Source organism: Ovis aries, chromosome 13 (assembly GCF_016772045.2).
Source record: "Ovis aries strain OAR_USU_Benz2616 breed Rambouillet chromosome 13, ARS-UI_Ramb_v3.0, whole genome shotgun sequence".
Classification (NCBI taxonomy): Eukaryota; Metazoa; Chordata; class Mammalia; order Artiodactyla; family Bovidae; genus Ovis; species Ovis aries.
Window position 1 is genome coordinate 19,528,510 of NC_056066.1, and position 23,736 is coordinate 19,552,245.

Genomic DNA, 23,736 nt, shown 5'->3' on the forward strand with positions numbered 1-23,736 from the left:
CAGGGCCAACTGAGTCTGCCATTTGGGGAGTACTTGAGAACCTGAGCAGCTTAGACCTGGAAAATGAACGCAACCCAAGGCCAGCCTCAGACAGTTCCCGGCAGAGCAACCTAGAGCCTGAGCAGTGTAGACCATGAAAGCACACATGCCATGAGCGGGGGCAAACCCAGTGCAGCAGAAACACTGCGAGCACTCCCCACACATGCCAGTGATATTTGTTTGCAGTGTTTTTCCCTCCCCACAGCAGGACTGAACAAGTGAGCCTAAATAAGTGACCACCATTGCCCCCTGGTGTCAGGGTGGAAATTAGACACTGAGAGAACAGAGGGAACGGCTTTGGAAGTGACAGGTGCAACAGATTTAAACCCTGTAGTTAGCCCCAACTACAGTGGAAGGGGCCTATAAATCCTGAGAAGTATAAGCCAGATCAAGGAACTATCTGAAAATGAACTGACCCCATACTGTCTGCAACAGCTCCAGAGAAATTTCTAGATATATTTTGACTATTATCACTTTTTAAATTTAAAAAAAACCTGTTTTTAATTTTAAGGCCTCTATACTCTTTTAATCTTCATTTTTATAATCTATTACCTTGCAAAAAAAGAGACTATTTTTAAAGCAAATTTCATATATATGTATTTTATAATGTTTGAGACTTTATTTTGTTTATTAATACTGTATTTTTGAGAGTCTAACCTCTATTCTAGATTTTTAATCTTTGCTTTCTGATATTTGTTATCAATTTTGTACATTTAAGAACCCAATCTGCAGTACCCATTTTTACTTGGGAATGCGATTACTGGCTTGATTGTTCTCTCCCCCTGTTGACTCTTTCTCTCCATCAGGTGGCGTCTATCTCCTCCCTCCCCCTTCTCTTCTCTACCCAACTCTGTGAATCTCTTTGTGTGTTCCGGGCTGTGGAGGACACTTAGGGAACTGATTACAGGCTGCATCTGTCTCTCTCCTTTTGATTCCCCCTTTTCTCCTCTTCTAGTCAAGTCTATGATTTTTCCAGTGGTCATGTATGGATGTGAGAGTTGGACTGTGAAGAAAGCTGAGCACTGAAGAACTGATGCTTTTGAACTGTGGTGTTGGAGAAGACTCTTGAGAGTCCCTTGGACTGCAAGGAGATCCAACCAGTCCATTCTGAAGGAGATCAGCCCTGGGATATCTTTGGAGGGAATGATGCTAAAGCTGAAACTCCAGTACTTTGGCCACCTCATGAGAAAAGTTGACTCATTGAAAAAGACTGATGCTGGGAGGGATTGGGGGCAGGAGGAGAAAGGGACAACAGAGGATGAGATGGCTGAATGGCATCACTGACTCGATGGATGTGAGTCTGAGTGAACTCCAGGAGTTGGTGATGGACAGGGAGGCCTGGCGTGCTGTGATTCATGGGGTTGCAAGGAGTCGGACACAACTGAGCAACTGAACTGAACTGAACTTTCTCCTCCTGGTCACCTCTGTCTCCTTCCTCCCTCTTCTCTTTTCTGTGTAATTCTGTGAACATCTCTGAGGGGTCCAGACTGTGGAGAGCACATAGGGAATTGATTATTGGCTAGCTTGTTCTCTCCCCTTTTGATTCCCCCTCTTCTCCTCCTGGTCACCCGTCTCTCCCTCATCCCTCTTCTTTTCTCCATGTAACTCTGAGAACCTCTCCAGGTGGCCCTCACTGGAGAAACTTTTCATCATTAACCTAGATGTTTTATCATTGGTGCTGTATAGATGAAGAAGTCTTGAGGCTACAGTAAGAATAAGACAGAAAACCAGAGGCAGGAGGCTTAAGTCCAAATCTTGAGAACACCAGAGAACTCCTGACTCCAGGGAACATTAATCAATAAGAGCTCATCCAAATGCCTCCATACCTTCACTGAAGCCAAGCACCACCCAAGGGCCCACAAGTTCCAGAGCAAGACATATCACACAAATTCTCCAGCAACACAGGAACATAGCCCTGAGCTTCAATATACAGGCTGCCCAAAGACACACCAAACCCACTGACATCTCAAAACTCACTACTGGACACTTCATTGCACTCCAGAGAGAAGAAATCCAGCTCCATCCACCAGAACACTGACACAAGCTTCCCTAAGCAGGAAACCTTGACAAGCCACCTGTCCAACACCACCCACAGTGAGGAAGCTCCATAATAAAGAAAAATCGCAAACTGCCAGAATAGAGAAAGGACACCCCAAACACAGCAAATATAAACAAGATGAAAAGGCAGAGAAATACCCAGCAGGTAAAGAAACAGGATAAATGCCCACCAAACCAAACCAAAGAGGAAGAGGTAGGGAATCTACCTGATAAAGAATCCTGAATAATGATAGTGAAAATGATCCAAAATCTTGAAAACAAAATGGAGCTACAGATAAATAGCCTGGAGACAAGGATTGTGAAGATGCAAGAAATATTTAACAAGGACCTAGAAGAAATAAAAAAGAGCCAATATATAATGAATAATGCAATAAATGAGATCAAAAACACTCTGGAGGGAACCAACAGTAGAATAACGGAGGCAGAAGATAGAATAAGTGAGGTAGAAGATAGAATGGCAGAAATAAGTGAAGCAAACAGGAAAAAAGAAAAAAGAATTGAAATGAGGAAAATCTCAGACCTCTGGGACAATGTTAAATGCCCCAACATTCAAATCATAGGAGTCCCAGAAGAACACAACAAAAAGAAAGACCATGAGAAAATACTTGAGGAGATAATAGTTGAAAACTTCCCTAAAATGGGGAAGGAAATAATCATCCAAGTCCAAGAAACCCAGAGAGTCTCAAACAGGATAAACCCAAGGTGAAACACCCCAAGACACATATTAATCAAATTAACAAAGATCAAACACAAAGAACAAATATTAAAAGCAGCAAGGGAAAAACAACAAATAACACACAAGGGGATTCCCATAAGGATAACAGCTGATCTTTCAACAGAAACTCTTCAGGCCAGAAGGGAATGGCAGGACATACTTAAAGTGATGAAAGAAAATAATCTACAACCCAGATTACTGTACCCAGCAAGGATCTCATTCAAATGTGAAGGAGAAATCAAAAGCTTTACAGACAAGCAAAAGACTTCAGCACCACCAAACCAGCTCTCCAACAAATGCTAAAGGATCTTCTCTAGACAGGAAACATAGAAAGGGTGTACAAACTTGATCCCAAAACAATAAAGTAAATGGCAATGGGATCATACTTATCAATAATTATCTTAAATGTAAATGGGTTGAATGCCCCAAACTAAAAGACAAAGACTGGCTGAATGGATACCAAAAAGAGACCCCTATATATGTTGTCTACAAGAGACTCACCTCAAAACAAGGGACACATACAGACTGAAAGTGAAGGGCTGGAAAAAGATACTCCACGCAAACAGAGACCAAAAGAAAGCAGGAGTAGCGATACTCAGTGCAGCTGCTCAGTTGTGTCCGACTCTTTGCGACCCCATGATTCGCAGCATGCTAGGCCTCCTTGTCCATCACCAACTCCCAGAGTTCACCCAAACTCTTGTGCATCGAGTCAGTAATGTCATCCACCCATCTCATCCTCTGTTGTCCCCTTCTCCTCCTGCCCCCAATCCCTCCCAGCATCAGGGTCTTTTCCAATGAGTCAACTCTTGGCATGAGGTGGCCAAAGTATTGGAGTTTCAGCTTTAGCATCAGTCCTTCCAATGAACACCCAGGACTGATCTGCTGTAGGATGGACTGGTTGGAGCTCCTTGCAGTCCACGGGACTCTCAAGAATCTTCTAAAACACCACAGTTCAAAAGCATCAATTCTCCAGCATTTAGCTTTCTTCACAGTCCAACTCTCACATCTATACATGACTACTGGAAAAACCATAGCCTTGACTAGACAGACCTTTGTTGTACTCATATCACATAAAATAGACTTTAAAACAAAGGCTGTGGAAAGAGACAAAAAAGGACACTACATAATGATCAAAGGATCAATCCAAGAAGAATATATAACAATTATAAACATATATGCACCCAACATAGGAGCACTGCAATATGTAAGGCAACTGCTAACAAGTATGAAAGGGGAAATTAACAATAACACAATAATAGTGGGAGACTTTAGTACCCCACTCACACCTAAGGATAGATCAACTAAACAGAAAATTAACAAGGAAACACAAACTTTAAATGATACAAATAGACCAGTTAGACCTCGTTGATATCTATAGCACATTTCACCCCCAAACAATGAATTTCACCTTTTTCTCAAGTGCACATGGAACCTTCTCCAGGATAGATCACATCCTGGGCCATAAATCTAGCCTTGGTAAATTAAAAAAAAAAAAACTGAAATCATTCCAACCATCTTTTCTGACCACAATGCAGTTAGATTAGATGTCAATTACAGGAGAAAAACTATTAAAAATTCCAACATATGGAGGCTGTACAACACACTGCTGAATAACCAACAAGTCACAGAAGAAATCAAAAAAGAAATCAAAACATGCATAGAAATGAATAAAAATGGAAATACAACAACTCAAAACCTATGGGACACTGTAAAAGCAGTGCTAAGGGAAAGGTTCATAGCAATACAGGCTTACCTCAAGAAACAAGAAAAAAGTCAACTAAATAACCTAACTCTACACCTAAAGCAACTAGAAAAGGAAGAAATGAAGAACCCCAGGGTTAGCAGAAGGAAGGAAATCTTAAAAATTAGGGCAGAAATAAATGCAAAATAAACAAAAGAGACCATAGCAAAAATCAACAAAGCCAAAAGCTGGTTCTTTGACAAAATAAATAAAACTGACAAACCATTAGCCAGACTCATCAAGGAACAAAGGGAGAAGAATCAAGTCAACAAAATTAGAAAGGAAAATGGAGAGATCACAACAGACAACACAGAAATACAAAGGATCATAAGAGACTACTACCAGCAACTATATGCCAATAAAATGGACAACTTGGAAGAAATGGACAAATTCTTAGAAAAGTACAACTTTCCAAAACTGAACCAGGTAGAAATAGAAAATCTTAACAGACCCATCATAAGCATGGAAATTGAAACTGTAATCAGAATCTTCCAGGAAACAAAAGCCCAGGGCCAGACAGCTTCACAGCTGAATTCTACCAAAAATTTAGAGAAGAGCTAACACCTATCCTACTCAAACTCTTCCAGAAAATTGCAGAGGAAGGTAAACATCCAAACTCATTCTATGAGGCCACCATCACGCTAATATAAAAACCTGACAAAGATGCCACAAAAAAAGAAAACTACAGGCCAATATCATTGATGAAAATAGATGCAAAAATCCTTAACAAAATTTTAGCAAACAGAATCCAACAACATATTAAAAAGATCATACATCATAACCAAGTGGGCTTTATCCCTGGGATGCAAGCATTCTTCAATATCAACTAGTGTAATACACTACATTAACAAATTGAAAAATAAAACCCATTTGATTATCTCAATAGATGCAGAGAAAGCCTTTGACAAAATTCAATATCCATTTATGATAAAAAAAAAATTCCCTCCAGAAAGGAGGAATAGAAGGAACATACCTCAACATAATAAAAGCTATACATGACAAACCCACAGCAAACATTATCCTCAATGGTGAAAAATTGAAAACATTTCCCCTAAAGTCAGGAACAAGACAAGGGTGCACACTCTCACCACTCCTATTCAACATAGTTTTGGAAGTATTGGCCACAGCAATCAGAGCAGAAAAAGAAATAAAAGGAATCCAGATTGGAAAAGAAGAAGTAAAACTCTCACTGTTTGCAGATGACATGATCTTGTACATAGAAAACCCTAAAGACTCCACCAGAAAATTACTAGAGCTATTCAATGAATATAGTAAAGTTGCAGGATACAAAATCAACACACAGAAATCTCTTGCATTCCTATACACTAGCAATGAGAAAATAGAGAAATTAAGGAAACAATTCCATTCACCACTGCAATGAAAAGAATAAAATACTTAGGAATATATCTACCTAAAGAAACAAAGGACCTATATATAGAAAAGTATAAAACACTGGTGAAAGAAATCAAAGAGGACACAAATAGATGGAGAAATATACCATGTTCATGGATCGGAAGAACCAATACAGTGAAAAATCAACATAGTGAAAACATATTACCCAAAGCAATCTATAGATTCAATGCAATCCCTATCAATCTACCAACGGTATTTTTCACAGAGCTATAACAAATAATTTCACAGTTTGTATGTAAATACAAAAAACCTCAAATAGCCAAAGCAATCTTGAGAAAGAAGAATGGAACTGGAGGAATCAATATCCCTCACTTCACAGGGATGAAGCCACAGTCATGTACTACAAAGCCACAGTCATCAAGACAGTATGGTACTGGCAAAAAGACAGAAATATAGATCAATGGAACAAAATAGAAAGCCCAGAGATAAATCCACGCACCTATGAACATCTTATCTTTGACAATGGAGGCAAGAATATACAATGGAGAAAAGACAATCTCTTTAACAAGTGGTGCTGGGAAAACTGGTCAACCCACTTGTAAAAGAATGAAACTAGAACACTTTCTAACACCATTCACAAAAACAAAATGGATTAAAGGTCTAAACATACGACCAGAAACTATAAAACTCCTAGAGGAAAACATAGGCAAAACGCTGTCCAACATAAATCACAGCAAGATGCCCTATGATCCACCTCCCAGAATATTGGAAATAAAACCAAAAATAAACAAATGGGACCTAATTAAAATTAAAAGCTTCTGCACAACCAAGGAAACTATAAGCAAGGTGAAAAGACAGCCTTCTGAATGGGAGAAAATAATAGTAAACAAAGCAACTGACAAAGAATTAATCTCAAAAATATACAAGCAACTCCTGCAGCTCAATTACAGAAAAATAAATGACCCAATCAAAAAATGGGCCAAAGAACTAAACAGACATTTCTCCAAAGAAGACATAAAGATGGCTAACAAATACATGAAAAGATGCTCAACATCACTCATTATCAGAGAAACGCAAATCAAAACCATAATGAGGTACCATTTCATACCATTTGCTGCTATCCAAAAGTCTACAAACAATAAACGCTGGAGAGGGTGTGGAGAAAAGGGAACCCTCTTACACTGTTGGTGGGAATGCAAACTAGTACAGCCACTATGGAGAACAGTGTGGAGATTCCTGAAAAAACTGGAAAAAGAACTGCCATATGATCCAGCAATCCTACTACTGTGCATACACACCAAGGAAACCAGAATTGAAAGAGACAAGTGTACCCCAATGTCCATCACATCACTGTTCATAACAGCCAGGACGTGGAAGCAATCTAGATGTCCATCAGCAGACGAATGGATAAGAAAGTTGTGGTTACATATACACAATGGAGTATTACTCAGCCATGAAAAAGAATACATTTGAATCAGTTCTAAAGAGGTGGATGAAACTGGAACCTATTATACAGAGTGAAGTAAGCCAGAAAGAAAAACACCAGTATAGTATACTAACACATATATATGGAATTTAGAAAGATGGTAACAATAACTCTATATGTGAGACAGCAAAAGAGACACAGATGTTATAGAACAGTCTTTTGGACTCTGTGGGAGAGGGCGAGGGTGGGATGATTTGCGAGAATGGCATTGAAACATGTGTATTATCATATGTGAAACGAATCACCAGTGCAGGTTTGATGCATGATACAGGGTGCTCAGGGCTGGTGCACTGGGGATGGTATGGGGAGGGAGGTGGAAGTGGGGTTCAGGATGGGGAACACATGTACACCTGTGGTGGATTCATGTCAATGTATGGCAAAACCAACACAATATTGCAAAGTAATTAGCCTCTAATTAAAATAAATAAATTTATATTAAAAAAATAAAAATAAAGGTTGGGTTAAAAAGGAAAGACTTAGTGAAACTGAACAGAGGTAAACTGAGATTATCCAGTCTGAGGACCATGAAGAGAAATAAACAGAGCGAGCCTCAGAGATTGATGGAAACAAGCGTATCAAGATAAGTACAATGGGCAACAAAGAGGAAAAGTAGAGAAAGAAGAAATAACGATCAGTAACTTCCCCAATATTATGAAAAACAGTAATCTTCACATAAAGTAGCTCAACAAGCCCTAAGTAAAGCATACTCAATGAGATCCACACATATACATATCATAGTCAAGCTGTCAAAAACAGTTTCCTAGAACTTCCAACATTCTTAATTTGAGGTGGGATTTTTGAGATTAAAACTTCATCTTCATTTGACATATTTTCATCTGATACCCATTTTCTCAACTATAAGAAAAGATTTTAATCCACTAAAACAGGAAACTTTTATTGTGACGCTTCTGAATTAAGATAGACCAAGTATCACCTAAAGTTTCCTTTCATTTTTGTAACAATTTAAGTAAATGACCACAATTTTTTAAAAGATCAAAATATAAGACTGGACTATGATGTTTAGTGTAACCATGAGAGTGTTTCTACTGAAAGAATGTGTAGGCACTCTGTTATTTCATACATATACTTAAAAGTTGAAGGTAACTTCATTTTTCTAAGCATATTCACTTTTTTTAAGTTTTCACATTTTAAACCATGAGATTGATATTAAAACTGGAATAAAAAATAGTGATTCAATATTCATTTAAAAATGAAAAATGGAATACGAGGGTAAAAACGAAGTATCCAAGGATATTTATATCCAATATATTTATAGTTTTAATAATTATAGATTATGTGTTCCTGGAATAAAGGAAAAAATATTGGATTTGTAAACAATCTGACTATAAACTATTTATAAGATACACCACACCTAAGCTTAATAATACATAAAGGTGGAAAGCAAATATATGAAAAAAGATATGTATGCATATATTAATCAAAATAGATCTGCTATAGTTATGTCAACATCAGACAAAACAGAATTTAAGTCAAAGGAACTTACCAAAGATTAAGATGATCTCTTTAATAAAAAGTTGAGTTCACTAGAAACATGCACTTTTATAAAATTGTATATACTTAATAACACAGGCAGTATAAGGAGGCCAGTAATACAAAAATAGATAAATCCAAAATTATAGCAAAAGAATTCAATATGCATGTTTCAGCAAATGGTAGAATGAACCGAAGATTCAAGAAAACCAAGAAATTAAAAAATAATTTTAATATAACTTTTAAAAACTTTGCAGTGATATTGTAAGTCTGAATCAGGCTACATATGTCACTTAATTAAAATCAATTAATTCAATTAAAATAATTTAATAATTTTTATAATAATATTTACTACTGAATTTTTTCTATCAACTCCAAGGAAAATAATTTATCTGATACTTCATGCATACTCTGAGCTATAAGATGACTTTCATATGCACTAGACAACCAGATTTGTGCTATAAGCAATATATGCAATATATGTTAATTACCCAACAATATTTTGTCTCATTTATTAAAATATAAACAAGTCATAATCTGTGGTAATAAAGCATTAAAAAGATTATCGAAGAATAAACACATGTGACTACATTTTTCATGTCTGTAAATAGAATCAGTCTTGTTTAGATATTCAGAGATATCAATAATCTAAAGTGAATAATAATTTAATATTGGCTAAAGCTCAACATTCAGAAAACAAAGATCATGGCATCTGGTCCCGTCACTTCATGGGAAATAGATGGGGAAACAGTGGAAACTGTCAGACTTTATTTTTGGGGCTCCCAAATCACTGCAGATGGTGACTGCAGCCATGAAATTAAAAGACACTCCTTGGAAGGAAAGTTATGACCAACCTAGAAAGCATATTGAAAAGCAGAGACATTACTTTGCCAACAAAGGTCCGTCTCGTCAAGGTTATGGTTTTTCCTGTGGTCATGTATGGATGTGAGAGTTGGACTGTGAAGAAAGCTGAGTGCCAAAGAATTGATGCTTTTGAACTGTAGTGTTGGAGAAGACTCTTGAGAGTCCCTTGGACTGCAAGGAGATCCAACCAGTCCATTCTGAAGGAGATCAGCCCTGGGATTTCTTTGGAAGTAATGATGCTAAAGCTGAAACTCCAGTACTTTGGCCACTGCATGGGAAGAGTTGACTCACTGGAAAAGACTCTGATGCTGGGAGGGATTGGGGGCAGCAGGAGAAGGGGACGACAGAGGATGAGATGGCTGGATGGCATCACTGACTCGATGGACGTGAGTTTGAGTGAACTCCGGGAGTTGGTGACGGACAGGGAGGCCTGGCGTGCTGCGATTCATGGGGTCATAAAGAGTCGGACATGACTGAGCGACGGAACTGAACCGAGCACTATTTAAAATATTATTTCACTTTCTTGGCATATTCACACTTTCATTTCAGTTCCGTCGCTCAGTCGTGTCAGACTCTTTGCGACCCCATGAACTGCAGCACTCCAGATACTTTAGAATAAAGTTAAAATTTGCAGTGTTAGATATGTCTAAGAAAAAATATGTAATGATACAAAAATATATATCAGAAAAAGAGTAAAAGAAACTTATAAAGCAGGAAGAATTGAAGCACAAAGAAAATGGTATAACTTTACTCTCAAAGCATCAATATTTGATGAAGTGTGACTATGACTGCTAATTAAAAGACAAAGATATAGGGACTTCCCTTGTGGTCCAGTGATTGAGACTCCACCTTACAATGCAGGGGACTTGGGTTTAATCCCTGGTCAGGGAACTAAGATCCTACATGCATGGTGCAACTAAGCCCATGTGCCACAACTAAGACCCAACAAAGCCAAATAAACAAATATTCAAAGAAAAAAAGACAAACATTTCAAGCTGATTTTGAAAAATACTCAGTTATAATCTTCATACTAAAAGAAAAATCATAATGATACAAAATGATTAAAACAACGGGACAGAAAAAAATGTGTCATGAAAATACCAGTCAGAAGTTAAAGCCGCATTAAAAGCAGGCATGGTAGTTTTTTTATGGCCAAAAAAAAGAGAGGAAAAAACCTATCAAAATGATAAAGTGGGTCCTTTATTAGAAAAGGGTCTGTCCTCTCGGGGCTTCCCTGGTGGTTCAGATGGTAAAGCATCTGCCTGCAATGCAAGAGACCTGGATTTGTTCCCTGGCAACCCTGGAATACACCCTGGAGAAGGAAATGGCAGCCCATTCCAGTACTCTTGCCTAGAAAATTCTAAGAAAATTATTCATTTTAACTTTATATGAATGTCAATGATAAAGTATCATTAGACAAGACTTGATACAACATAAGAACAGAACAGAGTAATTCATAATCATAGCAGGAAATTTAACCCATCCAACTCAGGAATTATGGAACACAGATAAATAATCAATGAACAAAATACTTATAGATACATTCATAAACTATGGATCAAAGCTCTCCTGAATTTAACTGAAAATATTTTTCAAGATTTTAATTTAATTACTTACTATCAAAACTGCCATTTGCTGAAGCTTCAAGGTTAATTTGAGACTGCCTGTTGAGAACTGAAGCTATATCCTCAGGCAATTGATCATCAATAGTTATAGCTTTTGGCTCTGTTATAAGAAATGCTAAATAGAAAAATGGATCTATTACAAAACTTCTGAATATACCAAGTAATCAGCAAAGTTTCTTCCAATTCATTCAACACTAAAGGAGGAGGACTGCAAAGCAGTGAATTATAATACATATTCAGAGAGACCCTGGAAGAGAAGTAGGCAATTTGTGTAAGCAGTTTTCATGAGTGTGTGTGGAGGCATTGTTATATACTAGTCATTAACCATGCAAATACCAAACAAAGTTGATCCAAGGTTTCATTTAGTTTTCTAGTTATCTTAAGGTATTTACACTTACATCAAGGCGTAAAACTTCTATAAAATATATGCACAAATATTTATAAGGTGTTATTCAATTTTTTTGCTCTATCTTGATCTTTGTTGCTTTATCCATTATTTAATGAAAATTAAAGAAAAAGTATCTTTTAATGAGCTTAACTTCAAATAATTTAAAGTGAAAGTTGCTCAGTTGTGTCCGATTCTTAGCAACCCCACAGACTATACTGTCCACGGAATTCTCCAGGCCAGAATACTGGAGTGGGGAAGACTTTCCTTCTCCAAGGGATCTTCCCATCCGAGGGATCGAACCCAGGTCTCCTGCATTGCAGGCGGATTCTTTACCAGCTGAGCCACAAGGGAAGCACAAATAATTAAAAGACATCTATAATTCTTACCATTGCGTCTATTTGCTCTAGCAGTTCCTAATTTCAACAACTGTTTTTTAGCTTCTGATGGTGTTTCATTCTCAAGCAGAGGATTTTCATCTAATTCTCTACCAGGAGCTACATAAAGAGATGCATGTTAGTCTACTAAATAGATAGAACTATTGTGAAATCTCTATATTTATAACAAACACACAGCAGAATTTTCTCTCATTTTTTTAATGTTATAACTAAATTGCTGACAAAGGTTCATATAGTCAAAGCTATGATTTTTCCAGTATTCATGTAAGAGAGTTGGATCATAAACAAGGCTAAGCACTGAAGTGTGCTTTCAAAGTGTGGTGCTGGCGAAGACTCTTGAGAGTCCCTTGGATAGCAAGGAGACCAAACCAGTCAATCCTAAAGGAAATCAACCCTGAATATTCATTGGAAGGACTGATGCTGAAGCTGAAGCTCCAATACTTTGGCTATGGTCATGATGGGTAGAGCCGACTCAGTGGAAAAGAACCTGATGCTGGGAAAGATTGAAGGCAAAAGAAGTGGGCAGCAGAGGGTGAGATGGTTAGAGAGCATCACCAACTCAATGGACATGAATTTAAGCAAACTACAGGAGACAGACATAGTGGAGGACAGAAGAGCCTGGCATGCTGCAGTCTATGGGGTTGTGATAGTCATACATGACTTTGTGACTGAACAACAACAACTAAATTACCATAACGCTAGGTTTGACATGAAAATAGCTTTAATGGGGTTGTGTTTTATTATTTCTAGCACATAATGTTAAATGAGAAAAAAAGAAAAAGAAGATATTCAGTACATCACCATTCGAGAAGGAAAACACGGGAAATGAGGGGGTACAGTGGAGAGAAACAGAGACACTAATCTTTACAAAACAAAACACTAGAAAGTTAAATCAGAAACAATATACTTATTTGCCTTCAAGGGGGTAATAGTAGGGCTGGAGAGTACAGGAGGAATGACAGTTCTCTAAGTACAGTTGGCCATTTGTATCTGTGGGTACCACCATCTGCAGATTCAATCAACTGCAGGTTGCAAACATTCAGAAAAAATTCCACAAAGTTACAAAAAGAAAAACTCTGCCATGTGCTGGCAACTACTTAGATAATATTTCCATTGTAGTTACAACTATTTACATACTGTTCACATTGTATTAGGTACTCTAAGTAAGCAAGAGATAATTTAAAATATTTGGGAAGATATGCATAAGCTATATGCAAATATAGCAAATATATGCACCATTTTATATAAGGGACTTAAGCATCTCTGGATTTTGGTATCTAGGAGGGTCCTGGAACCAATCTTTTGTGGGTACCAAAGGATAACTGTACATCCTTTGCATGCTTATACTTTGGGAAGTAGGTTAATGTTGTACATATCACCTGCAAAATAAAATAAACAAAATACTAAAATGGAAATAAAATGGCAAAGAATTCTCAAACAAATTTAGCAGCATTATAGGATACATCAAATGAGTAAATGTGCTGCTGTTGTTCAAGGTCAAGTTCACACTGTAGAAGGAAGGACATACACATACAAAAGAAGGAAAAAATAAGACCTGAGAGGATAAATTAGAATTGAAGACATTCATGAGAACTCATGATTTTAAAATATATCTATGTATATGCATTTATGTCTATGTAGGTATATATGTGTATGAATATGTGTATCTATATTTGTGTATGTATATTGAGGAGTCCACCTCCAGACCAAAATGTTATGTGTGATATTTCATGACTGACCATATGAAGTTACAGACAGACACTACAACAATAATATTCAGAGACTTTAATAGTCCAAATTTAACCATGTTCATGGATCGGAAGAATCAATATAGTGAAAATGAGTATACTACCGAAAGCAATCTACAGATTCAATGCAATCCCTATCAAGCAACCAACGGTATTTTTCACAGAACCAGAACAAATAATTTTAAGATTTGTATGGAAATACAAAAAAACTCAAATAGTGAAAGCAATCTTGAGAAAGAAGAATGGAACTGGAGGAATCAACTTGCCTGACTTCAGGCTCTACCACAAAGCCACAGTCATCAAGACAGTATGGTACTGGCACAAAGACAGAAATATAGATCAATGGAACAAACCAGAGAGCCCAGAGATAAATCCACACACCTATGGACACCTTATCTTCGACAAAGGAGGCAAGAATATACAATGGAGTAAAGACAATCTCTTTAACAAGTGGTGCTGGGAAAACTGGTCAACCACTTGTAAAAGAATGAAACTAGATCAGTTTCTAACACCACACACAAAAATAAACTCAAAATAGATTAAAGATCTAAATGTAAGACCAGAAACTATAAAACTCCTAGAGGAGAACATAGGCAAAACACTCTCCGACATAAATCACAGCAGGATCCTCTATGACTCACCTCCCAGAACACTGGAAAGAAAAGCAAAAATAAACAAATGGGATCTAATTAAAATTAAAAGCTTCTGCACAACAAAGGAAACTATAAGCAAGGTGAAAAGACAGCCTTCAGAATGGGAGAAAATAATAGCAAATGAAGCAACTGACAAACAACTAATCTCAAAAATATACAAGCAACTTATGCAACTCAATTCCAGAAAAATAAACAACCCAATCAAAAAATGGGCCAAAGAACTAAATAGACATTTCTCCAAAGAAAACATACGGATGGCTAACAAACACATGAAAAGATGCTCAACATCACTCACTATCAGAGAAATGCAAATCAAGACCACACTGAGGTACCATTTCACCCCAATCAAAATGGCTGCAATCCAAAAGTCTGCAAGCAATAAATGCTGGAGAGGGTGTGGAGAAAAGGGAACCCTCCTACACTGTTGGTGGGAATGCAAACTAGTACAGCCACTATGGAGAACAGTGTGGCAACTCCTTAAAAAACTGGAAATAGAATTGCCTTATGACCCAGCAATCCCACTGCTGGGCATACACACTGAGGAAACCAGAATTGAAAGAGACACATGTACCCCAATGTTCATCGCAGCACTGTTTATAATAGCCAGGACAGGGAAACAACCTAGATGTCCATCAGCAGATGAATGGATAAGAAAGCTGTGGTACATATACACAATGGAGTATTAATCAGCCATTAAAAAGAATACATTTGAATCAGTTCTAATGAGATGGATGAAACTGGAGCTGATTATACAGAGTGAAGTAAGCCAGAAAGAAAAACACCAATACAGTATACTAACACATATATATGGAATTTAGAAAGATGGTAAGGATAACCCTGTATGTGAGACAGCAAAAGAGACAAAGATGTATAGAACGGACTTTTGGACTCAGAGAGAGGGAGAGGGTGGGATGATTTGGGAGAATGGCATTGAAACATGTATGCTATCATGTAAGAAACGAATCGCCAGTCTATGTTTGATAAAGGATACAGGATGCTTGGGGCTGGTGCACGGGGATGATCCAGAGAGATGATATGGGGTGGGAAGTGGGAGGGGGTTCAGGATTGAGAACTCATGTACACCCGTGGTGGATTTATGTCAATGTATGGCAAAACCAATACAGTATTGTAAAGTAAAATAAAGTAAAAATAAAAAGTTAAAAAAAAATAATAGTCCAAATTTAAACAATGAATACAGCAACTAACATCATGAGGGAAACAGAATTGAACAAAACTATAAGAGTTCGGCAGAGGTTTTTTTCATTTCTATAGAACATTCCATCTAACAACAGCTAAGTCTGTATCCTCCTTAAGTGCATATGGAAAGACATTGTAGCCAGCTTTCAGAGATAACTGGAGTTCCTGTGACTGCAACTTCTACCAGGGGCTAGAGCTGGCACTGCAGTGAGACTAACCCCACTGACCCAAAATGCTCTCCAGAATCAGGATACTACAGCAATTTTACCATCTATGGGTCTGGAACTGTTGCTCTACATCCCATTTCAGATCCCAAGTCATTGCTCTGACCAACCATTAATAGGTATGAGCTGCTATTTGTGAGTGAAAAGCATATACTGATACTTTTGCAGAACATACCATATAAAACAATTAACTCAAAACTAAATTCATAAATCTCCTATAGCAAAACATAGGAATAAATCTCTATTACCTTGGATTTTGCAACGGATTCTCACATCTAACACCAAAAGCACAAGGAACAACAACAAAAAGATAAGGTGAGCTTTGTGAAATTGAAAATTCTTATCCATTAAAGGATATTATCAAGAAAGTGAAAAGATAACCTATAGAAAGACAGAAAATATTTGTAAACCATATATCTGATAAAGGTTTAATAGCCCAAACATATAAAGAACCTCTACAATTCAACAAAAAGAAATGACCCAATTAAAAAATGGGTGAAGCACTACTATTCAACATAGTTTTGGAAGTACTAGCCACAACAATCAGAGAAGAAAAAGAAATAAACAGAAACCAGATGAGAAAAGAAGTAAAACTCTGTTTGCAGATAACATGATCCTCTACATAGAAAACCCTGATGACACCACCAGAAAATTACTAGAGCTACAATGAATAAAGTAAATTTGCAGGATATAAAATTAACACACAGAAATCCCTTGCATTTCTATACACTAACAATGAGAAAACAGAAGGACAAATTAAGGAAACAATCCCATTCATCACTGCAACAAAAAGAATAAAATATTTAGAAATAAATTTACCTAAAGAAACAAGAGACCTATATATAGAAAACTATAAAACACTGATGAAAGAAATCAAAGATGACACAAATAGAGGAGAAATATACCATGTTCACGGATCAGAAGAATCAATATAGTGAAAATGAATATAATACCAAAGCAATCTATAGATTCAATGCAATCCCTATCAAGTTACCAACAGTATTTTTCACAGAACTAGAACAAATAATTTCACATTTGTATGGAAATACAAAAAACCTCGAATAGCCAAAGCAATCTCGAGAAAGAAGAATGGAACTGGAGGAATCAACCTCCCTGACTTCAGATTATACTACAAAGCTACAGTCATCAAGACAGTATGGTACTGGCACAAAGACAGAAATATGGATCAATGGAACAAAACAGAAAGCCCAGAGATAAATCCATGCACCTATGGACAACTTATCTTTGACAAAGGCAAAAATATGCAATGGAGAAAAGACAATCTCTTTAACAAGTGGTGCTAGGAAAATCAGTCAACCACCTGTAAAAGAATGAAACTAGAACACTTTCTGACAGCATACACAAAAATAAACTCAAAATGGATTAAAGATCTAAATGCAAAACCAGAAACTCTTAAAACTCCTAGGGGAAAACATAGGCAGAACACTCTCTGACATAAATCACAGAAAGATCCTCTATGACTCACCTCCCAGAGTAATGGAAATAAAAGCAAAAATAAACAAATGGGACCTAATTAAACTTAAAAGCTTTTGCACAATGAAGGAAACTAAAAGCAAGGTGAAAAGGGAGCCTTCAAAATGGGAGAAAATAATAGCAAATGAAGTAACTGACAAAGAATTAATCTCCAAAATATACAAGCAGCTCATGAAGTTCAATACCAGAAAAATAAAGGAGCCAGTGAAAAAAATGGGCCAAAGGACTAAACAGACACTTCTCCAAAGAAGACATACAGATGGCTAACAAACACATGAAAAGATGCTCAACATCACTCATTATCATAGAACTGCAAATCAAAACCCACAATGAGGTACCATTTCATGCTGGTCAGAATGGCTGCCATCAAAAAGTCTACAAATAATATATGCTGGAGAGGATTCGAGAAACCAGAACCCTCTTACACTGTTGGTGGAAATGCAAACTAGTCCGGCTACTATGGAGAACAATGTGGAGATTTCTGAAAAAACTGGAAATATGACCCAGCAATTCCACTACTGGGCATACACACCAAGGAAACTAGAATTGAAAGAGACACATGCACCCCAATGTTCATTGCAGCACTGTTTACAATAGCCAGGACATGGAAACAACCTAGATGTCCATCAGCAGACGAAGGGATAAGAAAGTTGTGGTACATATACACAATGGAATATTACTCAGCCATTAAAAAGAATGCATTTCAGTCAGTTTTAATGAGATGGGTGAAACTGGAGCCTATTATACAGAGTGAAGTTAAGTCAGAAAGAAAAACACCAATACAGTATATTAATGCACATATATGGAATTTAGAAAGATGGTAATGATGACGCTATATGCAAGAGAGCAAAAGAGATATATGTTAAGAACAGACTTTTGGACTCTGTGGGAGAGGGTAAGGGTGGAATGATTTGAGGCTCTAGCATTGAAACATGTATATTACCATATGTGAAACAGATGACCACCACAATATTGTAAAGTAATTAGCCTCCAATTAAAATAAATAAATAAAGTATTTAAATTCTGAAATTCTCTAAGAACCATTTAAACAATATTTTTTACATTTGGATATATAATAGTTTCCTTATCATTAAAAGTTCTATTTTCTAATTCCATTTTTATATCTTATTTGATTAATAAATTATATACAATTTATAAAAATTGTATACAAATTTTAAATGACCAAATACATGATTTTAAAGTATTTATTTCCAAGTTAATTTAATTTTGATAAGGGGATATCATTTATATGGTTGCACAATTTTGTTGTGTTTTATTGAGACTTGGTTTAAAGTCAAGTAGGTAATAAATACTCTAAATATTTTTTTTTAAATGGTGAAGGAGTTGTCAAGACATTTTTTTCCAAAGAAGATATACAAATTACCAATAAGCACATAAAAAGATATGTATAATCTTTAATAATTAAGTAAATATGAATCAAAATTATAATGAGATATACTTCATACCTACTGGAATAAACATAATTCAAACAAAAAGGAAAACAAGGGTGTGTACCATTGTACATTGTTACTGAGAACAGAAAATGGTGCAGCCGCTGTGGAAAACAGTTGTGCAGTTCCTCAGAAAGCTAAACTTGAAATTATTTTATGATCCAGCAAATATACTCCTACCCAAACAATTGAAAACAGAGATTTAAACAGATATCCTACACCATGTTCAGTGTAGAATTATTCACAGTAGCCAAAAGCGGAAACAATCTAAATGCCCATCAGCAGATGAATGGATAAACAAAATGTGGTATGTATATACAATAATACATTCAGTTCAGTTCAGTTGCTCAGTTGTGTCTGACTCTTTGTGACCCCATGAACTGCAGCACGCCAGGCCTCCCTGTCCATCACCAACTCCCAGAGTTTACCCAAACTCATGTCCATTGAGTCAGTGATACCATCCAACCATCTCATCCTCTGTTGTCCCCTTCTCCTCCTGCCCTCAATCTTTCCCAGCATCAGGGTCTTTTCAAATGAGTCAGCTCTTCGCATCACGTGGCCAAAGTACTAGAGTTTCAGCTTCAGCACCAGTCCTTCCAATGAACACCCAGGACTGATCTCCTTTAGGATGGTATGGAATGGTTGGATCTCCTTGCAGTCCAAGGGACACTCAAGAGTCTTCTCCAACACCACAATTGATAAAAAGAAACAAAATTCTGACATATGCTAAACTGTGGTGAACCTTGAAAATATTATGCTAAGTGAAACAGGCCAGGTGCAAAAGGACAAATATATAATTCCACTTACATGAAACATAATAGCCAAACCCACAGAAAGTAAGTGAGTAAGTGAAAGAGAGTGAGTAAGTGAAAGAAAGTGAGAGGTTACCAGGGGCGGGATGGAGGCAGGAGTGGGAGTTACTGCCTAACATGTTTATTTTCAGGGTGATGAAAGTTGTGGATATAGATGTAGTGATGATTGCACAACACTGTGAATGCAGTTGATGCTATTGAATTTTATACTTTAAAGATGATTAAAGTGTCAAATTTTATGTATCTTTTATCACAATGAAAAAAATGTGTCCATTAATTGAGTTCAACTACTGGTTAAAAAATCATGATAAACTCTGCACAAAAGAAAACATCCTGACCATAATCAAAATATTTATCTCAGGTAACTAATCATCATAGGTGAAACCACAGAAACACTCTCATTTCAAAGCACAAAAGAAGAGCGATGCTTCCATACTCTCAGTTCAGTCACTCAGCCGTGTCCAACTCTTTGCAACCCCATGGACTGCAGCACACCAGGCTGCCCTGTCCATCATCAACTCCTGGAGCTTGCTCAAATTCAAGTCCATCAAGTTGGTAATGCCATCCAACCATCTCATCCTCTGTCATCCCCTTCTCCTTCTGCCTTCAATCTTTTCCAGCATCAGGGTCTTTTCCAATAAGTCAGTTCTTCATATCTGGTGGCCAAAGTATTGGAGTTTCAGCTTCAGCATCAGTCCTTCCAGTGAATATTCAGGACTGATTTTCTTTAGGATTGACTGGTTGGATCTCCTTGCATCACAACTGTTTAAAAAAAATTACTTTGGAAGTTTCAACCAATGCAATAAGATATGGATGGGTTATAATAAAAGCTACGTATGTTGGGAAAAAAGAATAAACTCATGTTTTATAAAATATACATTGAACACCCCCAAACCCAGCTAAAACATTAATTATTTATAACACAAAGCATATTTTTTTTCCTGCTATACTCTGATGGATTTAGGGTATAATATTATGTTAAGAATTCATAATGCCAAATAGTGTTATTTGTTTGAGACAAAGCTATCACTTTCCTTTTACACACAGTTAAGATAGACTGAGCAGTATGTTAACTCACCAAATTAATCTTTACACATTGGTCAGTATATTTATATATTATCTCATGACTGTCTAAAAAGTTATTTCTATACTTAGTAATGTTCTCACTTCATTTACTTATAACATGGGAACACAGAATCATTAACATCTTTTTCTTACAAGACATAATCTTTTTACCTTGAAATTTTCTTGCTTCTTGGTAAGTTTGTTTTCCAATCTTAGTTTGTAAATTCTCTTCTAAAATATCAGCCTTAATCACAAAAGTTAAAACAAGTAATTACAAATTATACATCATAGAACTCTAATTACCTTCTATAACTACAATGTCATTAAAGAAACTTTTTATCTTTCATTATTTCTTGAATGTATCAAACTTAAAAATGAAAACAATTAATATATATGAGGGACATTTGGGAACACGTCATAGTGTGGAAGGACCTTTCCCAAGCAAAATTGTGATTCTTCTTCATAAAGAATTCCAAATAAATCAAGTTAATATTTTAAAATTATGAGTCTAGTTTAGATTTATATTTTCACCTAATTCAATCTCTAGACAAACTCAAATGGCTTTACAAAATTATTTTTATAATGCCACTTAATAGCTTGCATGATAAAAAATATTGTGAATATGTTAAATATCATTTATATATATGAATATGTCAAATATCATTATCATTTTTCTTTTTCCCAGAATTTTAACTAAGAATTTCCTAGTTAAATAGTATTTTAGCAAAGGCAACTTTAATAATTTTCTAAGGCATGTTTAAGGTATATAAAATTATTTCCAAACAACTATGCTCTCACAATTATCTTAATATGTAAAAATTTTTATAGATGAACATGAAATAATTTCTGTCTCAGAAATCACATATCTTTCAATTTATCATTAAAATTATCACTCAAGCCACAAATTCTTTGTTGGTACAGATGAGAACTTTTACATTAAAATATTGATTCCCAAACATCCCTTTAAAATTCTAAATATATAACAGGTTTTATCATAGTTAGGGAGTTTGGGATCAATATTTACACATTGCTATATTTAAAATGGGTAACCACAAGGACCTACTCTATAGCACATGGAACTCTGATCAATGTTATGTGGCAGCCTGGATGGAATAGGGGTTTGGAGGAGAATGGGCACATGTATATGTATGGCTGAGTACCTTTGCTGTCCACCAGAAACTATCATGACATTGTTAATCGGCTGTACTCCAAAACAAAATAAATTTTAAAAAATAAATAATGAATTGAATCAAATGGCAAACTTTTAATTCCATTTAAATAAGAAAATATTGATGTTTTAAATTAACATTGAATGAAAATATTGAAGAAGTATAGCAATTAAAATAAAAAGCTTTCAATTTATTATGCTATATCTTACCACCTTTGAGACATCAGTACCCAGCACCCTTTTTTTAACAACAGAAGGTGAGATGAATGGTGCTGTAAACATTTCATTCTCTTGAAGCAATTTTCCAACAGACTGTGCATCTTTAATTTCTTCATGCCATAACATTGTTGTGAATGTTTTATCATAGTTCTTTGATGAAACTATACGGGATAGATCTTCATCAGTTAAACGTTCACTTGGAGTCTTTAAAAAAGGTGATCCATCTTGAGACTTGAGGATCTGTGAAAGATCTGAAATAGCAGGGCTAGCTCTTTCCTTCTCTGAGCTTTAGAATTACAAAACATCTGGTATTAGATTATATGAACAACATTTTTCATTTGTAACTAAAGAATCATTTGCATAATCTATAAGGATAATAAATGAGCAATTATAATTATTCACTAATTAATAGTAATACAAATGTGAAATTGATGCTAGATAACAAGCTAAGGATAATATATTCCACGGGTTTTAAAATAGAGACAAAGAGTCTCAAATTGGCTAAGACAGCAGAGTGGGAACACCCTGAGCCCATCTCCTCTAATGGGCATACCAAAATTACAACCATTTACAGAGCAACTATTGATGAGAAAAACTGGATGGTTAGCAGAAAAGATCTTCTACTAAAGATTTAAAGAAGGAACCACAAGAAGATAAGGAGAAGAAGTGGAGTCAGACTATAGTCAAGATCCACAGCCCCAAGTGAGTAACCCACAAAGGGAGGATGATTACAATTGCAGAGGTTATCCCCAAGGAGCAAGAGGTCCAAGCCCCACACTGGGGTTGCCAGCCCAGTAGTCCTACACCAACACAAGCCATCTAGAACATTTGGCTTTGAAGGTCAATGCGACTTACTTTCAGGAAAGTCAGAATATTATGGGAAATAGAGACTCCCTTCTAAGAAAACACACACATCATCTCACACACTCCAGGAATCGTAGCAGAAGCAGTCATTTAAAAGGAGACTGGATTACACCCACCTGCTGCTCTTGGAGAGCCTACCAGAGAGGCAGAAGGAAACTGGAGCTCACCACGGGGACACAGACACTGGTGGCGGGCAATTTTGAAAGTTCTTTCTACCACATAGTCACTGGCATAACCAAGCTCCACTCTGGAATACTCCTCTCTAGCTTATTGGGACCCAGCCTCACCCACCAGTCTGTCAGAACCAGAACTGGGACCCCTCAGGCCAAGCAACTAGCCAGGAAGGGACTTACTCAGTAGCTGCCTTCAGAGGACCTGAGCCCACAGTCACCCTGGGACACAGGGTGTCCTATCCACCAGCGGTCAGACACCAGCCCCAGGACCACTGCAACCTGCAGCCTGCCATGGTAGGACCCAGCCCACTCACCAGCAGGCCAATATCAAGTATTTAAACACCTTAGGCCCCTTAGCCAGCTGCCCAGGGATTTGGCCACATCCTTAACCAGGCTGGAACAAGCATCAGATAACCACTGATCCTGCAGCCAGCTGTATCATGAACCAGCCCAACATCAAATCTCCTAATATTGGCATTATAGAAATCTCAGAAGGAGAAGTGAGAGAAAGGG

At 36.7% G+C, this 23,736-nt stretch overlaps 1 protein-coding gene across 26 annotated transcripts in view; it reads right to left on the minus strand.

Annotated features, from left to right (window-relative positions):
* CCDC7 (coiled-coil domain containing 7) overlaps nt 1-23,736 on the minus strand; it is a 301,615-nt gene that overhangs the window by 211,545 nt on the left and 66,334 nt on the right. For 22 of the 26 annotated variants that reach the window (XM_042230493.2, XM_060397257.1, XM_042230489.2 and 19 more), the window contains 4 exons: nt 22,178-22,426; nt 20,971-21,043; nt 12,147-12,254; nt 11,365-11,487 (listed from right to left, as the gene is read on the minus strand). In XM_042230493.2, the coding sequence (XP_042086427.1) occupies nt 11,365-11,487; nt 12,147-12,254; nt 20,971-21,043; nt 22,178-22,426 (553 nt within the window). Of the gene's footprint in view, nt 1-11,364; nt 11,488-12,146; nt 12,255-18,866; nt 22,473-23,736 lie in introns of those variants that run through there. The other 4 variants (XM_042230484.2, XM_060397268.1, XM_060397267.1 and 1 more) reach the window with 4 other exon arrangements.